Source organism: Sceloporus undulatus, chromosome 3, assembly GCF_019175285.1.
Source record: "Sceloporus undulatus isolate JIND9_A2432 ecotype Alabama chromosome 3, SceUnd_v1.1, whole genome shotgun sequence".
NCBI classification, from domain to species: domain Eukaryota; kingdom Metazoa; phylum Chordata; class Lepidosauria; order Squamata; family Phrynosomatidae; genus Sceloporus; species Sceloporus undulatus.
In genome coordinates this window covers 5,956,558-5,968,461 of record NC_056524.1, presented here as the reverse complement: position 1 = coordinate 5,968,461, position 11,904 = coordinate 5,956,558, and the positions used below count along the sequence as shown (strand labels likewise).

Here is an 11,904-nt window from a genome sequence, read left to right as displayed (position 1 = left end):
AAAAAGGCTTCTCTTGGGCCTTTAATGGCCCAGAGAGGCCTAAAATCATGGCAAAAATATCCCCTTCAACCCCTAGAGCAGTGGTTCCCAAGCTTTGGTCCTCCAGGTGTTTTAGACTTCCAGCTTCCAGAAGCTCCGGCCAATTTGGCCAAGAATGAGGAGCTGGAGTCCACATCTGAAGGACCAGAGTTTGGGGACCACTGCCCTAGAGGGCATTAGGGGGCAAACATGTTTGATTTATTTATTTGTTTATTTGTTTGTTTGTTTGCAGTGCAGTGTGTGCCCCACCAACATCTCCAGAAAGCTAATGGGGTCCCTTGGCGTCCCACAGTTGCCACCCCAGCTTCAACTGGACATACAGCAATAAGCATTTGCAGGGAGCACCAGGCCCCTTCAGATGATGTCATTGTTCTTCATCCAGCTGCAGGAAAAGAACTGGACACTTGTCTGCTGCCCCCTCTGTGTTCTCCACTGACCAGGAATTTACCTGGTCCAGGGTACTGCAGCTAGGAAATAGTGGAGGAGCAGGCGAATTTGGACATTATATCCAAATGATATAATGATCCATAAAAGGTAGCTTCAATAATGTAAGTCTGACATGTGCTAGCATTATGCACCAACAGAATGTGTCTCTTTCAGAGCTCAAAAACATACCTGCACAATTGGTCATCCATAGCCATGAATTCCTTATCCACCGATTCGGCCATCCCCAGCTTGAAAATATTCCAAAAAGATAGACATTTTAAAAACCAAGTCTCAATTTTGTTATTTTATATAAGGGACACCATTTCACTACGCCACTGTATATCATGGGACCTGAGCATCCATGGATTATGGTATCCATGAGGTGTGGTGTCCTGGTACCAAACCCTTGCAGATACCAAGGAACCATTGTAAGAATGTTCAGCCATGTATACATTTCTTTTAATTTGCTGATATTTTGCATCAGCTACTTAGTTATGTTTGCCTAAGTAACATCGCCTGGCTCAACCTCCTCCCAGCCCATCTTAAGAGACAGCAACCAGAGCAGGTGAAGAAGGTCCATTCAGCTTCCGACTGGGGTGCAAGGAAGATGATGTTGCCACCTCCTCCCACCAGAAAGTGAGGCTTTGACAAGTACTTGCAACAGGAGTCCTGCTTTTGATTCTCACAGCCTCATTTACTGGCAGGAGAGGGGTGGAAATGCCATCCTCCTTGCACTTCAGTCCAAAGCTGAATGGACCACTTTCTCCTGCTTCATCTACTAGCTCCTAAGGTGGTCTTGAGTGACATTTGTGCAGTTTTGCTTTTGCAGTAAGACTACATGGTTGTAACTGGATGCAGAGCAGTTGCACGTCTGTAGCTCTAGCTTACAACTCCGTAACTGCAATAGAGAATACCTTCAATCACTCAAAGAGGTGGGAGTAACTTGGTTTTGGATTGCAACTCCTATACCCTCTAGCTAACATAGGCAATAGTGAGGCATGATGGGAACGGCAGTGTGATAGGATCTGAAGTTCCATGAGTAATACGTTTCTTAACCAGTAAAACAGTTGCATTTTTAAATGCATTCTACCAGTGAATGGAAAAAGTTGGTCTCAATGCACTGCAGAAGCCCCACTGCAGTGAAAACAAGATCAAGGGATAATACCTGTATGTGACTTCCTAAACCATCTGCTGCTTTATCCAGTGGGAGGCAGGTGCTGAATGGAATAAACTGAATCCACATTGATAATTCAGAACACAATTTTAGCAACAACAATGAAAAAAAGCCAAATCAGCACATTCTGCTTCAATTGAATGGCAAAACTTGTCCAGAGAGCATTGGTACCATGAAACTGGAACCTGGATTCTGAAAGTTGTAAAGTTGGAATAAACACTCTATTTTTTGGTGAAAGAACCACAAAGTTACCCTTCACGTCTTGTGTACAGTGTTCCAAAAAAAGCCAGCTTCATTTTCTCAAGCGGATGGATGGAACCAAGAACAGCTTGCAGTATTAAACAGGATGAGCCAGACCAGTTTGGACAGATGATATAGGATGAACTGTTTTCTGTTTGCACCTTGGAATATAGAAACCATTGAGAGTGGAGCTAACACACTCAGAAATTTGTGGACAATAATTTGTTGGCGTTGGATTCCCCGTTCTCCCTTTGCAGTTCTTCTGGACATCTGAAAGTCTGCAGTAGCCTGGACCTCCTTGTACATGGCCACCTTCTCCCTGCACCTTCTGTTGGTGGATGATGCCATGATGTTCTTGACTTGTTCCATGAGGGTCTTGACCCTGATAAGACTTAGTAGGTTCCCATGTGTGTGAAAAAGCCTTATATAGAAGCTCTCCACAATCCAACTAGAACACTGGATTCCAAAGCAGAAGAGGTTTGCCCAGGGAGTCTTCATAGGCTGATTAAAACAAACTGTCAAGGACTCCTTTATTGTAGCAATACCATGGGTCTTTCTTGATGCTGGAGGTGGCAAGTTAAAGAAAAATCTTCAAGCATCAAAACTATCCTGTGGTAACAGGTGCACGCTATCCAAGCATTTGTTTCCACCTTAAAAACCACCTTAATGGAGCAAGAGGATAGACTCATCAATATACAGTCAGACCTCCATATCCACAGTTTCTGCATTCACAGATTCAACTATTCATGGCTTGAAAATATATATAATATATTTAATCCCCAAAGCAAACTTTGATTTTGCCATTTTATAGAAAGGACACCATTTTACTATGCCATTGTATATAATGGGATGTGAGGATCCATGGATTTAGGTATCCACAGGGGTCCTTGAACCAAACCTTGTTGGATACCAAGCATCTACTAACTATATATATCAACAACAACAACACATACCCAAGACTTTCTCCATGCAGCCATTCCTATCTTTTCACGTGATTTATATCTCCACTAAACACAGCACTGCCTTTTCCTCTTGAAGAGAAGAGCATGGAAGATTTTTTTGTTGTTGTTATTCCAAAGTAAGATGCTTATAGGAAAGTTTAGGACAAGTGGTTTATATCACCCAGTATCTCTTATGATTCAGACTTTTTTGCTAGATCTGCCTGGAGACTGTCCAGAGGCTGAACCTGGGCACTTGGCCATGCCACGTATCTGCCATGCCATTTATTGTTTCATGGAATATGACCACATGGGAAGGTTTAACTGTACCTCAAGACTTTCTCATCAGAACAACTACTCAAGTTCCACTCCAACGTCCTTTGACTTTACACCTCTGAACAGCAACTCCTATTTCTTTTATATGTTTTGCTGAAGATGGAAACAATTCCATTCACATTTGATATTGACTGTGTCTTGTTGATGGCAACACCTGGTCAGAAGGAAGACCATCTCAGAGGATCTGTGTACTTTAAAGAAATGTTTCCCTTGATGGCATCTTGCCTTCAACCAGGGCTGAAGTACTGCATGGAAGGTGAGAGTCAGTTTTCACCCCATGCCCCCTTCAGCAAGCCACAGCAGTGAGTAGCTCACAACCTGGATGTGATATCACATCCCTTCCTGATTTTTCTTTAGGCTGCTTTTCAGACAGTGTTTGTAACTTTTAGGGGTTTGGGAGGTTGTGGGTAGCAAGCCAAGCAAATGGCTGCATTGAGGGCAGTTTGGAAGTGATTTGAATGGTTTTAAAGATTCCTAGGCCTCATTCCCACTTATATTTAAACCAGTTTGCGATTCGCCTTCGCTCCGTGTTGGTAAATTGATTTCAAAAGGTCCATCGTTCCCACTATGAAAGTGGATCTTTTCATTATCCCCTTGTAATTGCTTCTTTTTTGGCATGATTATCATCCCCACTAGTTTGCGCTGCTTCAAAATGCATGTCAATCATTTGTGCATCATCAGTGACATAAGCGGCAGCCCAGACAGCCAGGCTAATAAATTGATAGAAGATTCACTTCATTGGTTTTGCAACTACTTGACTCACTATGAGCTGCCGTCGGATCATCCAGGTAGTTGCAAGTAGTTGCAAAATCAATGAATCGAATCTTCTATTGTTTTTTTTAATTGATAGAAGATTCAATTCACTGGTTTTGCAACTACTTGCCTCACTGATTGCAAGTAGCTGCCAAATCAATTAATCAAATCTTCTATCAATTGTATTTTTTTTTAAAAGTCATGCGCCCATAGGTTGCACCAGAAGCACAAAGGCAGCGCTGAGAAGGGAGGGGAATGGTAGATGTATCAAAAACTGAGGCAGGATGGTAAATACCCTTCTGCCATTAGTCCCTCCCCTCCAGAATGATGCGATTCAGATCTGTCATTCCCACTTGTTGAGCACACTTCGGAATCTATTCTTTTCCGAAGAACTGCCAAAGAACTAATGTCAGAAAAGAGTGGTTTTATTGCAGTTGCCTCACTTCATTGCAATCAAAACCAATGACAGTAGGATTGGAATTGGTTTCAAATGGGAACGACAGTCATATAACTCGATTAGCAATTCACTTTAAATCATGGTGGGAATGCGGCCCTAGGTGGATATCACAAGAAAGGGAGTTGAAGTGCCCACTGCCTGATGACTGCACTTTCTCCATTCATCTTTCAAAGATATAGTAACATGAAACATTTGGCATCAGTGGTGTCCTTTTTTTGACAGAACCTGAAGTCTTGCCATTCCAATTGGCAAATAATTGGCATGCATATGCCTAAATATGCCAAAGTCTGGTGTCCACACTCAAAATGGAGAATTCTCTCATGCCAAGGTCTAAAAATTTAAAATGCAAACAGCTAGGCAAACCTGTGTTAGCAAACAGTGGCCATTAATATTAGACAAAAGTGGTCTGTGGTTTCCGTATGGACCATCATTCACTGCTTAATGGAGAAAAAAAGAGGCCTTAATAAAGCTACTGTGATAGAATCATACAGTTGGAAAAGTGCACAAAGGGCATCCAGTCCAACTCCATTCTGCCATGCAGGACAACACAGTCAAAGCACCCCTGACAAGATGGCCATTCAGGCTTAGTTTATACACCTCCAAAAAGGAGATTACCACTCTCTGAGGCAGTGTTTTTCACTGTCAAACAGCTCTTACCATCAAGAAATAGTTCCAAATATTTAGGTGGAATCTCTTTTCCTGTAGCTTGTATCCATTGTCCTATGTCCTGTTCTCTGGAGCAGCAGAAATCAAGCTTGCTCCACCCTCAATATAACACCCCTTCAAATATTTAAACAGGGCTATCATGTCACCCCATAACCTTCTCTTCTCCAGGCTAACTTTACCCAGCTCCCTAAGCTGCTTCTCACAGGGCATAGTTTTCAGACTTGGTGTGATGTGCAAGATCAGAATCTAGAAAGATTACTTAGAAAGGGTGAGCAATTCTGAGAGTTGTAGTCCAAGAAACAAGGTTTTCCAAGCTCTGATCATCCACAACTCAACTTTCCATGACTTTATATTGAGTTCTGAATTCAGCTGTGGAACTCCCTTGGGAAAACCTATTCAACAGTGGAATAGCTTGTCCCAGAAGATAGTAGACTCTCCTTCATTGGAAGTTGTTTAAAAATTGGAGGTTGGATGGCCCTCTCTTGGAGATACTTTCGCTGTGGATTCTTACATGGCAAAGAGTTAAGCTAGGAGGCCCTTGCAGTCCCTAACAACTCTATGATTTTATGAATCTGTGCAAACATGTTCAGACAAAAGGTACAATGGAGTTATGATAGATGGCATCAGCCAATTGAAAGAAGAATGGATGATGAAAATGATGGGGAAAATATGTTATAAGTTGGAGATCAAAATTAAGTGACTCATTTCAGCAACATCCAATGGAGAATAAAAAATGGCCCAGTGGTATGAGTGAAATATAAAGAAAAGGGGAAATAGTCAAATTACAAGCATCTAAATGTTTCTTATTCTTTATGACATTTACATATTTGCAGGAATAATATGCAAATATTATGCCAAGAATTGTCAAATAATTCAAGTAATTGGTGAATATTTGAAATATGCAGAAGGAAAGAAATTGCTGTGCAAATAATAATTCTCACCTCAATTTTATTGAAAGAAAATAAAAAACCTGAAAGCAATTATTTTGGACACTGTGTTAAGGAAAGAAAAAAAACCTTTGGAGGGGATTTCTACTCACAACGCTGTTGAATTTGAAGAGGCGTAGTTGCCCCCAATCTATTGACACTTCTACAGCAGCAAGTAGATATCTTCAGAAGGAGGCAAACAGGACATTGTGGCAACAACCATCCTAGACTTAGTTGATCCCTAATTCCAGGTTCTCCTAAACTGGATGTGAGGGTCGCCATTTAACTGTCCTTGCCTAATAGATACATTCATGGAGGATGGGCCTTTTAAGAGTTAATAAGACACATCCTCTGTCTTATTTTATAAAAGAAATCATATGCAATGCATCCAGCTGCCCGTTTCATGCATCATGCCTACACAATGTTCATACCACAGGAGATGCAATTGCTTTTAGCTTGCTTCTGGATTCTTTGGGGGATCTCAAGGGAAGGTTTGGTACAGTCAATTCAAATGAAATGTGTTCCCAGAGACTCCCAAGAATTTATCTTGGTCAACCCCTCCCTCCATATTGCAGCCCCAGTCCAAATTACATCTCCTCCTCCCAATGCAGCTGCTTCAAAGATACAACATGGAAGAAAAGAGCCAGAGTCTTGTTGGTGATTTACATTGGTGTAACCCTCAGTTTTGCCAGCATTGTAACATTTTTAGGCATTCTTCAAGGAGGTATTAAGTAGCTCCCTGCGCAATCCTTTGTCTTGAGTGAGAAAGAACAGCTAGTGATTTCTGGCTTCAGTTCCACTCAATCCAGAAGCCTCTAGATGTGCTGCACTGCAGCTCCCATAATCCCCAATAATTTTGTTATTGTCTACCCTTTGAAGGTTAATAGGTATTACAGTCTAGCACATTTGGAGGGCACCTAGCTGATTTAACTTATTTTGTAACCCGCAGGTGAAGCTTATAACCAAATATTTGCAGGTGTTCGGTTCATTCTCTGCAGGGTAGAGAAAATACAAGAACCTTGCAGTGCCATTTGTTCACATGGATAAATGTAAAAGTTAAACAGGAGTTTAAATAGTTGAAGGGATGTCATATGGAGGATGGAGCAAGCTTGTTTTCTGCTGCTCCAGAGCATGATGGAGCCTTAGTGTTTTGTGGGGGTATTTTGGGCTATGTGGCCATGTTCTAGAAGAGTTTGTTCCTGACGTTTCACCAGCATCTGTGGCTGGTATCTTAGAACAAACTCTTCTAGAACATGGCCACATAGCCCCAAAACTCATAAAAAATTATGGATGCCAGCCATAAAAGCCTTCAAAAGTCACCTTCTTTGGAGGATTTTAAGCAGAGGCCGGATGGCCATATGTTGAGAATGCTTTGATTGTGTGTTCCTTCATGATAGAATGGGCTTGGACTGGCTGGCCCTTGAGGTCTCTTCCAACTCTGTGGGTTCTATGATTCTGTGCTCCATCCAGGCACTGTGCTGATTGGTTTCAATGAAGAAGGACCAGCCTTCACTCCTCAGCACCAGTGTAAGTATGCTGGCAGAGAATGATATGCCACCAATGGACATTAGAGCCAGCATGGCATAAAGGTTTGAGCACTGGATTAAGGTTCTGGAAGACCAGGGTTTAAATCCCTACTCAGCCATGGAAACCCCTGGGTGACCTTGGGCAAGTTGTCCCACTCTCAGCCTAAGGACAAATCCTCCAAACAAATCTTTGCAAGAAAACCCTAGGATAAGGTTGCATAAGTCAGAGTTGACTTGAAGGATTTCACAGCACTCCCTGTTGTTATCCTTTGTTGCAATATTTCCAAATATTCTTTCCATTCTTATTGGATACCTCCTTGCTGAGAAAATTCTTACCGTAACCTCCGTTTGTGTGTTTGTGTGTGCCTTCAAGTCGCCTGCCAACTTACAGCAACCCTATGAATTTTATATGGTTTTCATAGGCAAGAAAAGCTCACAGGTGGTTTTGCCAATTTCTTCCTATGAAATATAGCCTACATCACCTAATATGTCTCCCATCCAAATACTAACCAGGGCTGACCCTGCTCAGATTCCAAGATCAGACAGATCTGGCGGCTTTAGGGTATTACACAAGTGTGAATCACCATGGGGATTCTGGCCTACAACACTTGCAATGCCTTTACTATGATCATGCTGCTTTGGGTTCCTGGGAGCTGAAGTTCAAAACATCAGTAGGGCCCAAGAAACCTTGCCACTGCTGGAGCATAGCACAGTTATCTCATACTTTGCAAACTGCAGGAGCTGTCCTTGTGATGTGACATTTGCCAACATCTACTGCTTGCTTTAAGTCATGCTGACTGCCAAGCCATTGTTTTGCTTCAGTTCAAAATCCAGCTGAATTTGAAAATGTGGTACAACTTGGGCACCATTCCAGCCAATTCCATTCTCCTGCAAAAGTAGAAAAGGCCCCAAATATACCAACTTCCCAGGAATATTTTACTGTTTCGGAGCAGCACTGTTGGTGTTTCAGCAAAGGCGACCCTGATTTTACTTGCAAAATTATCACTCTTGGGAACTGACAGAGAGGTATGTTGTTTTTGTTAGTTGCCATCAAGCCAATTTTGACTGTTGGTGACCCCATGAATAAGAGACTTCCCAGAACTCAGGTCTTGCAAATTCAGGACTGTGGCTTCTTTGATGGAGCCAAGCCATCAATAATGTGGTCTTCCTCTTTTCTTAATGACTTCCACTTTGCCCAGCATTATCATCTTTTCCAGTGAAGAGAGATATATACCAAAATCTAAAATTCCAGTCCTATAACTAAATGCATGTTTTAACAATTCATTTTTATTTTCACAGTATGCAGCTGCAATAGCACCTCTAAAATTTGACCAAGTAATGGTTTTCCTGCCTCAACTTTTTCATCCTGATTCAATGCCCCAAATATCACATTTCAAACTACCTCTCTCTTTTTGTTTTCTCCCAGCATGGCTATTGGCCATGTTGCTGAAGATGACGAGAGCTTTAGTCAAACATACGTGGACAGAGCCTGTTCAGGCAAAGCTGTTTTGTGGGATCATGCTACAGTCAAACCCATGTATTTAAGTCCCAGAAATTTGACTGCATACTCCAGCATATAGGATTAGGGGAAGGACTGCAGTCATATCCCTAAATCCAGTTGTTAGTTTCAGCTAGCATAAATGCACTGAATCAATGGGAACTCGGTAAGACAACGCTTATGCAAGATCCATGGAGCAAACAAGTCTGTTCCATTTGGGATAAACAATTAGATTGGGGCCCTGACTTTTTCATTTAGTGGAAGCTTTTCAAATAAATTAAATACAAGTGAATTTGGGAAGTCACTGTTTAAAAACAGCTTGTCAACATTTAGTGGCTTAAAAATGGCAACCTGTTGCATTACTTATTGCAATACTCTGTGGGTTTTTCCCCCATTACATTTTAGTTCTTCCCATTTTTTGTTTTGTTTTAAAGCATCTAGGATGATCTAAAATGTAGGGAGGAAATGCAGGATGTTTTTTCTTATCTGTGGGGCGGTCCGGAATGGATCCTCTACAGGATCCTCTTGAAGGAATGACTGTATTTTGCAGTTGTGCCTTTGCTAACCCCAAAGTAACACATCATGGGTAGTGCCCTTGGCTGAAATTCATGATTGCAGTTACAAATGTGTAGGTTAGAGTTAAGAAAGACCTAGCATGGCACAATGGTTTGAGCATTGGATTGCGACTCTGGAGATCAGGGTTCGATTCCCAGCTTGGCCAGTAAACTTACTGGTGATCTTGGGCAAGTCACACACATTCAGTCTCAGAAGAACACAATGGCAAACCTCCTCTGAACAAATCTTGCCAAGAAAACCCTATGATAGGTTTGCCCTTGGATCACCATAAGATGGAAACTACTTGAAGGCACACAATGACAACAACAACAATAACAACAAACCTAGTGTTATGCATCTGTAGCTGATTTGTATTCACAGTGCTTACATATTCATGATAGTGGCCATATTGTGAGGATTGTAAAGATAAGGCCATAAAGTTTGTAAAGGTCCTCCAATCCTTGCTATTGGACATTGGCCATTGTGAGTGATGGGAGCAGGGTCTGTTCTCCTGCTGATCAGGATGCAGAAGACTGATGTCTCCATCCTCCACCATCTCCTTGATCTCTGGGGCAAGGAAGAATTGCAACAAAGGCAAGATACATGCTGCGCTGAAGAAAAGCTGAAAAGTCTTTGCTGTCTGGTGATGGAAACATCAGCCTGCTGCATCCCAGTCAATAGGAGAACAGACCTCCATTGCTCACAATAGTTGATACCTGGTTAGGTCAGGACTGGAAGAATTTTATAATGCTTATGTATTATTAAGGAAGATCAAAGAATGATAAAAGACAATGAGAAAATTGAAATAAAGAGTTCCCCTACCTTGGATCAAACACTGATCACAACGGAGACGGCAGTCAGGAAATCAGAAGAAGACTAGGAAAGGGAAGGGAACCATGAAGGAACTAAACAAGAACATAAAGAGCAAAATTATACAACTGAAGACCCAAGTAAGAATTGTCCAAGCCATTGTATTCCTCATCACCATGTACAGATGTGAGAGCTGGACAGTAAAGAAGGCAAATGAAAGGAAAATCAACTCCTTTGAGTTGTGGTGCTGGAGAAGAGTGTTGATACTGTGGACAACGAAGAGAACAAACAAATACATCCTTGAGCAGATAAAACCAAAAATCTCCCTGGAAGCCAAGATGTTCAAACTGGGGCTTTTGTACTTTGGCCACATCATAAGAAGGCATGACTCACTAGAAAAGACAATGATGTTAGGAAAGGTAGAAGACAGTAGAAAGAAAGGAAGACCACACTTTAGATGGATAGGTTCAATCAAGGAAATCACAGTCCTGAATCTACAAGATCTAAGCAGAGCAGAGGAGGAAAGTGAGTCTTGGAGATGTCTCATTCACAAGGTCGCCATGGGTCAGATACGACTCAAGGGCCATTAACAACAACAACAACATGTATTTCCTACCTTATTGCCACAATCATGAATGCATAGAGATCATGAATACAAACCAGTTACAGATGCGTAAGTCTAGACTGCAATTGGTAAGTGTGATCCTGAATATACAGTTCTTAACTAAGTAGCTGACCTCGAATCTCAGCCGCTACTTGTCATAAAATATTGTTTCCAAACTCTGGTGATAATCCATTTGCTAGCCAGTCTTGGATGGATGCAAAATATCTTGAGCATTGTTTGTAAAATGCCAAAGGTAGAAACATCAACCATGAGTTGTTTTGGAGACCAAACTCACCCAGACAAAGGGTTCCAATGAATTTTTCACTGGGTGCCTCACACATCTACTGACTGCATGATGTAATTCCATGCTAAACATATATGCCAGTAGACTGCATGATGCTTTTCCATGCTAAGCTTATACTTGATTATCCATACAAGTTTCCCAGTGCATAGCTGCAAAGAAGTGCATTGTTTATCAGTCTTGTGGAATGACAGCCTCTTCTCTGCTTTCAGGAGCCCTGATAAAACCACTGGTGCTACAGCCAAGGAACTACATTCCTTAAGACGGGACCAACCTACAGAAGTTAAACCCCTTCCCTCCATTCCAGAGGAAGCAGCTGGGACAAGCATGTTACTTGCATGAAACTTGTAAAGATTTATTTGAGTAAGATATAAAACACACATATATATATACACATATATATATTCACATATAAAATCTCAAAAAATTCAATAAACTGGTGCTGGATCCGTTATTGTCTCTGAAATCATTTCTGTAATGCTCCAATTCACTTGACAACAAATCCACAAGAACTGAGAGAAGTACGTAGCTTCTTTGGACTACAACTCCCAGACATCCTCCTGAACACATATGGCTGTGTAGATTGCTGGGTTTCTCGCAGGTGTAGTCTAAAAAGTATATTTCCCAAGCTCTGAAACCAACACTCTTGGAAAAG

General features: G+C 41.6%; 1 protein-coding gene across 1 annotated transcript in view; it reads left to right on the top strand.

Moving 5' to 3' along the window:
• Positions 1–11,703, top strand: part of MAP6 (microtubule associated protein 6) — a 56,708-nt gene extending 45,005 nt beyond the window's left edge. Inside the window, 1 exon segment of the mRNA XM_042459841.1 lies at positions 11,462–11,703. Coding sequence (XP_042315775.1) covers positions 11,462–11,591 — 130 coding nt within the window. The 3' untranslated portion in view covers positions 11,592–11,703.
• The last annotated feature ends 201 nt before the right edge of the window (positions 11,704–11,904 follow it).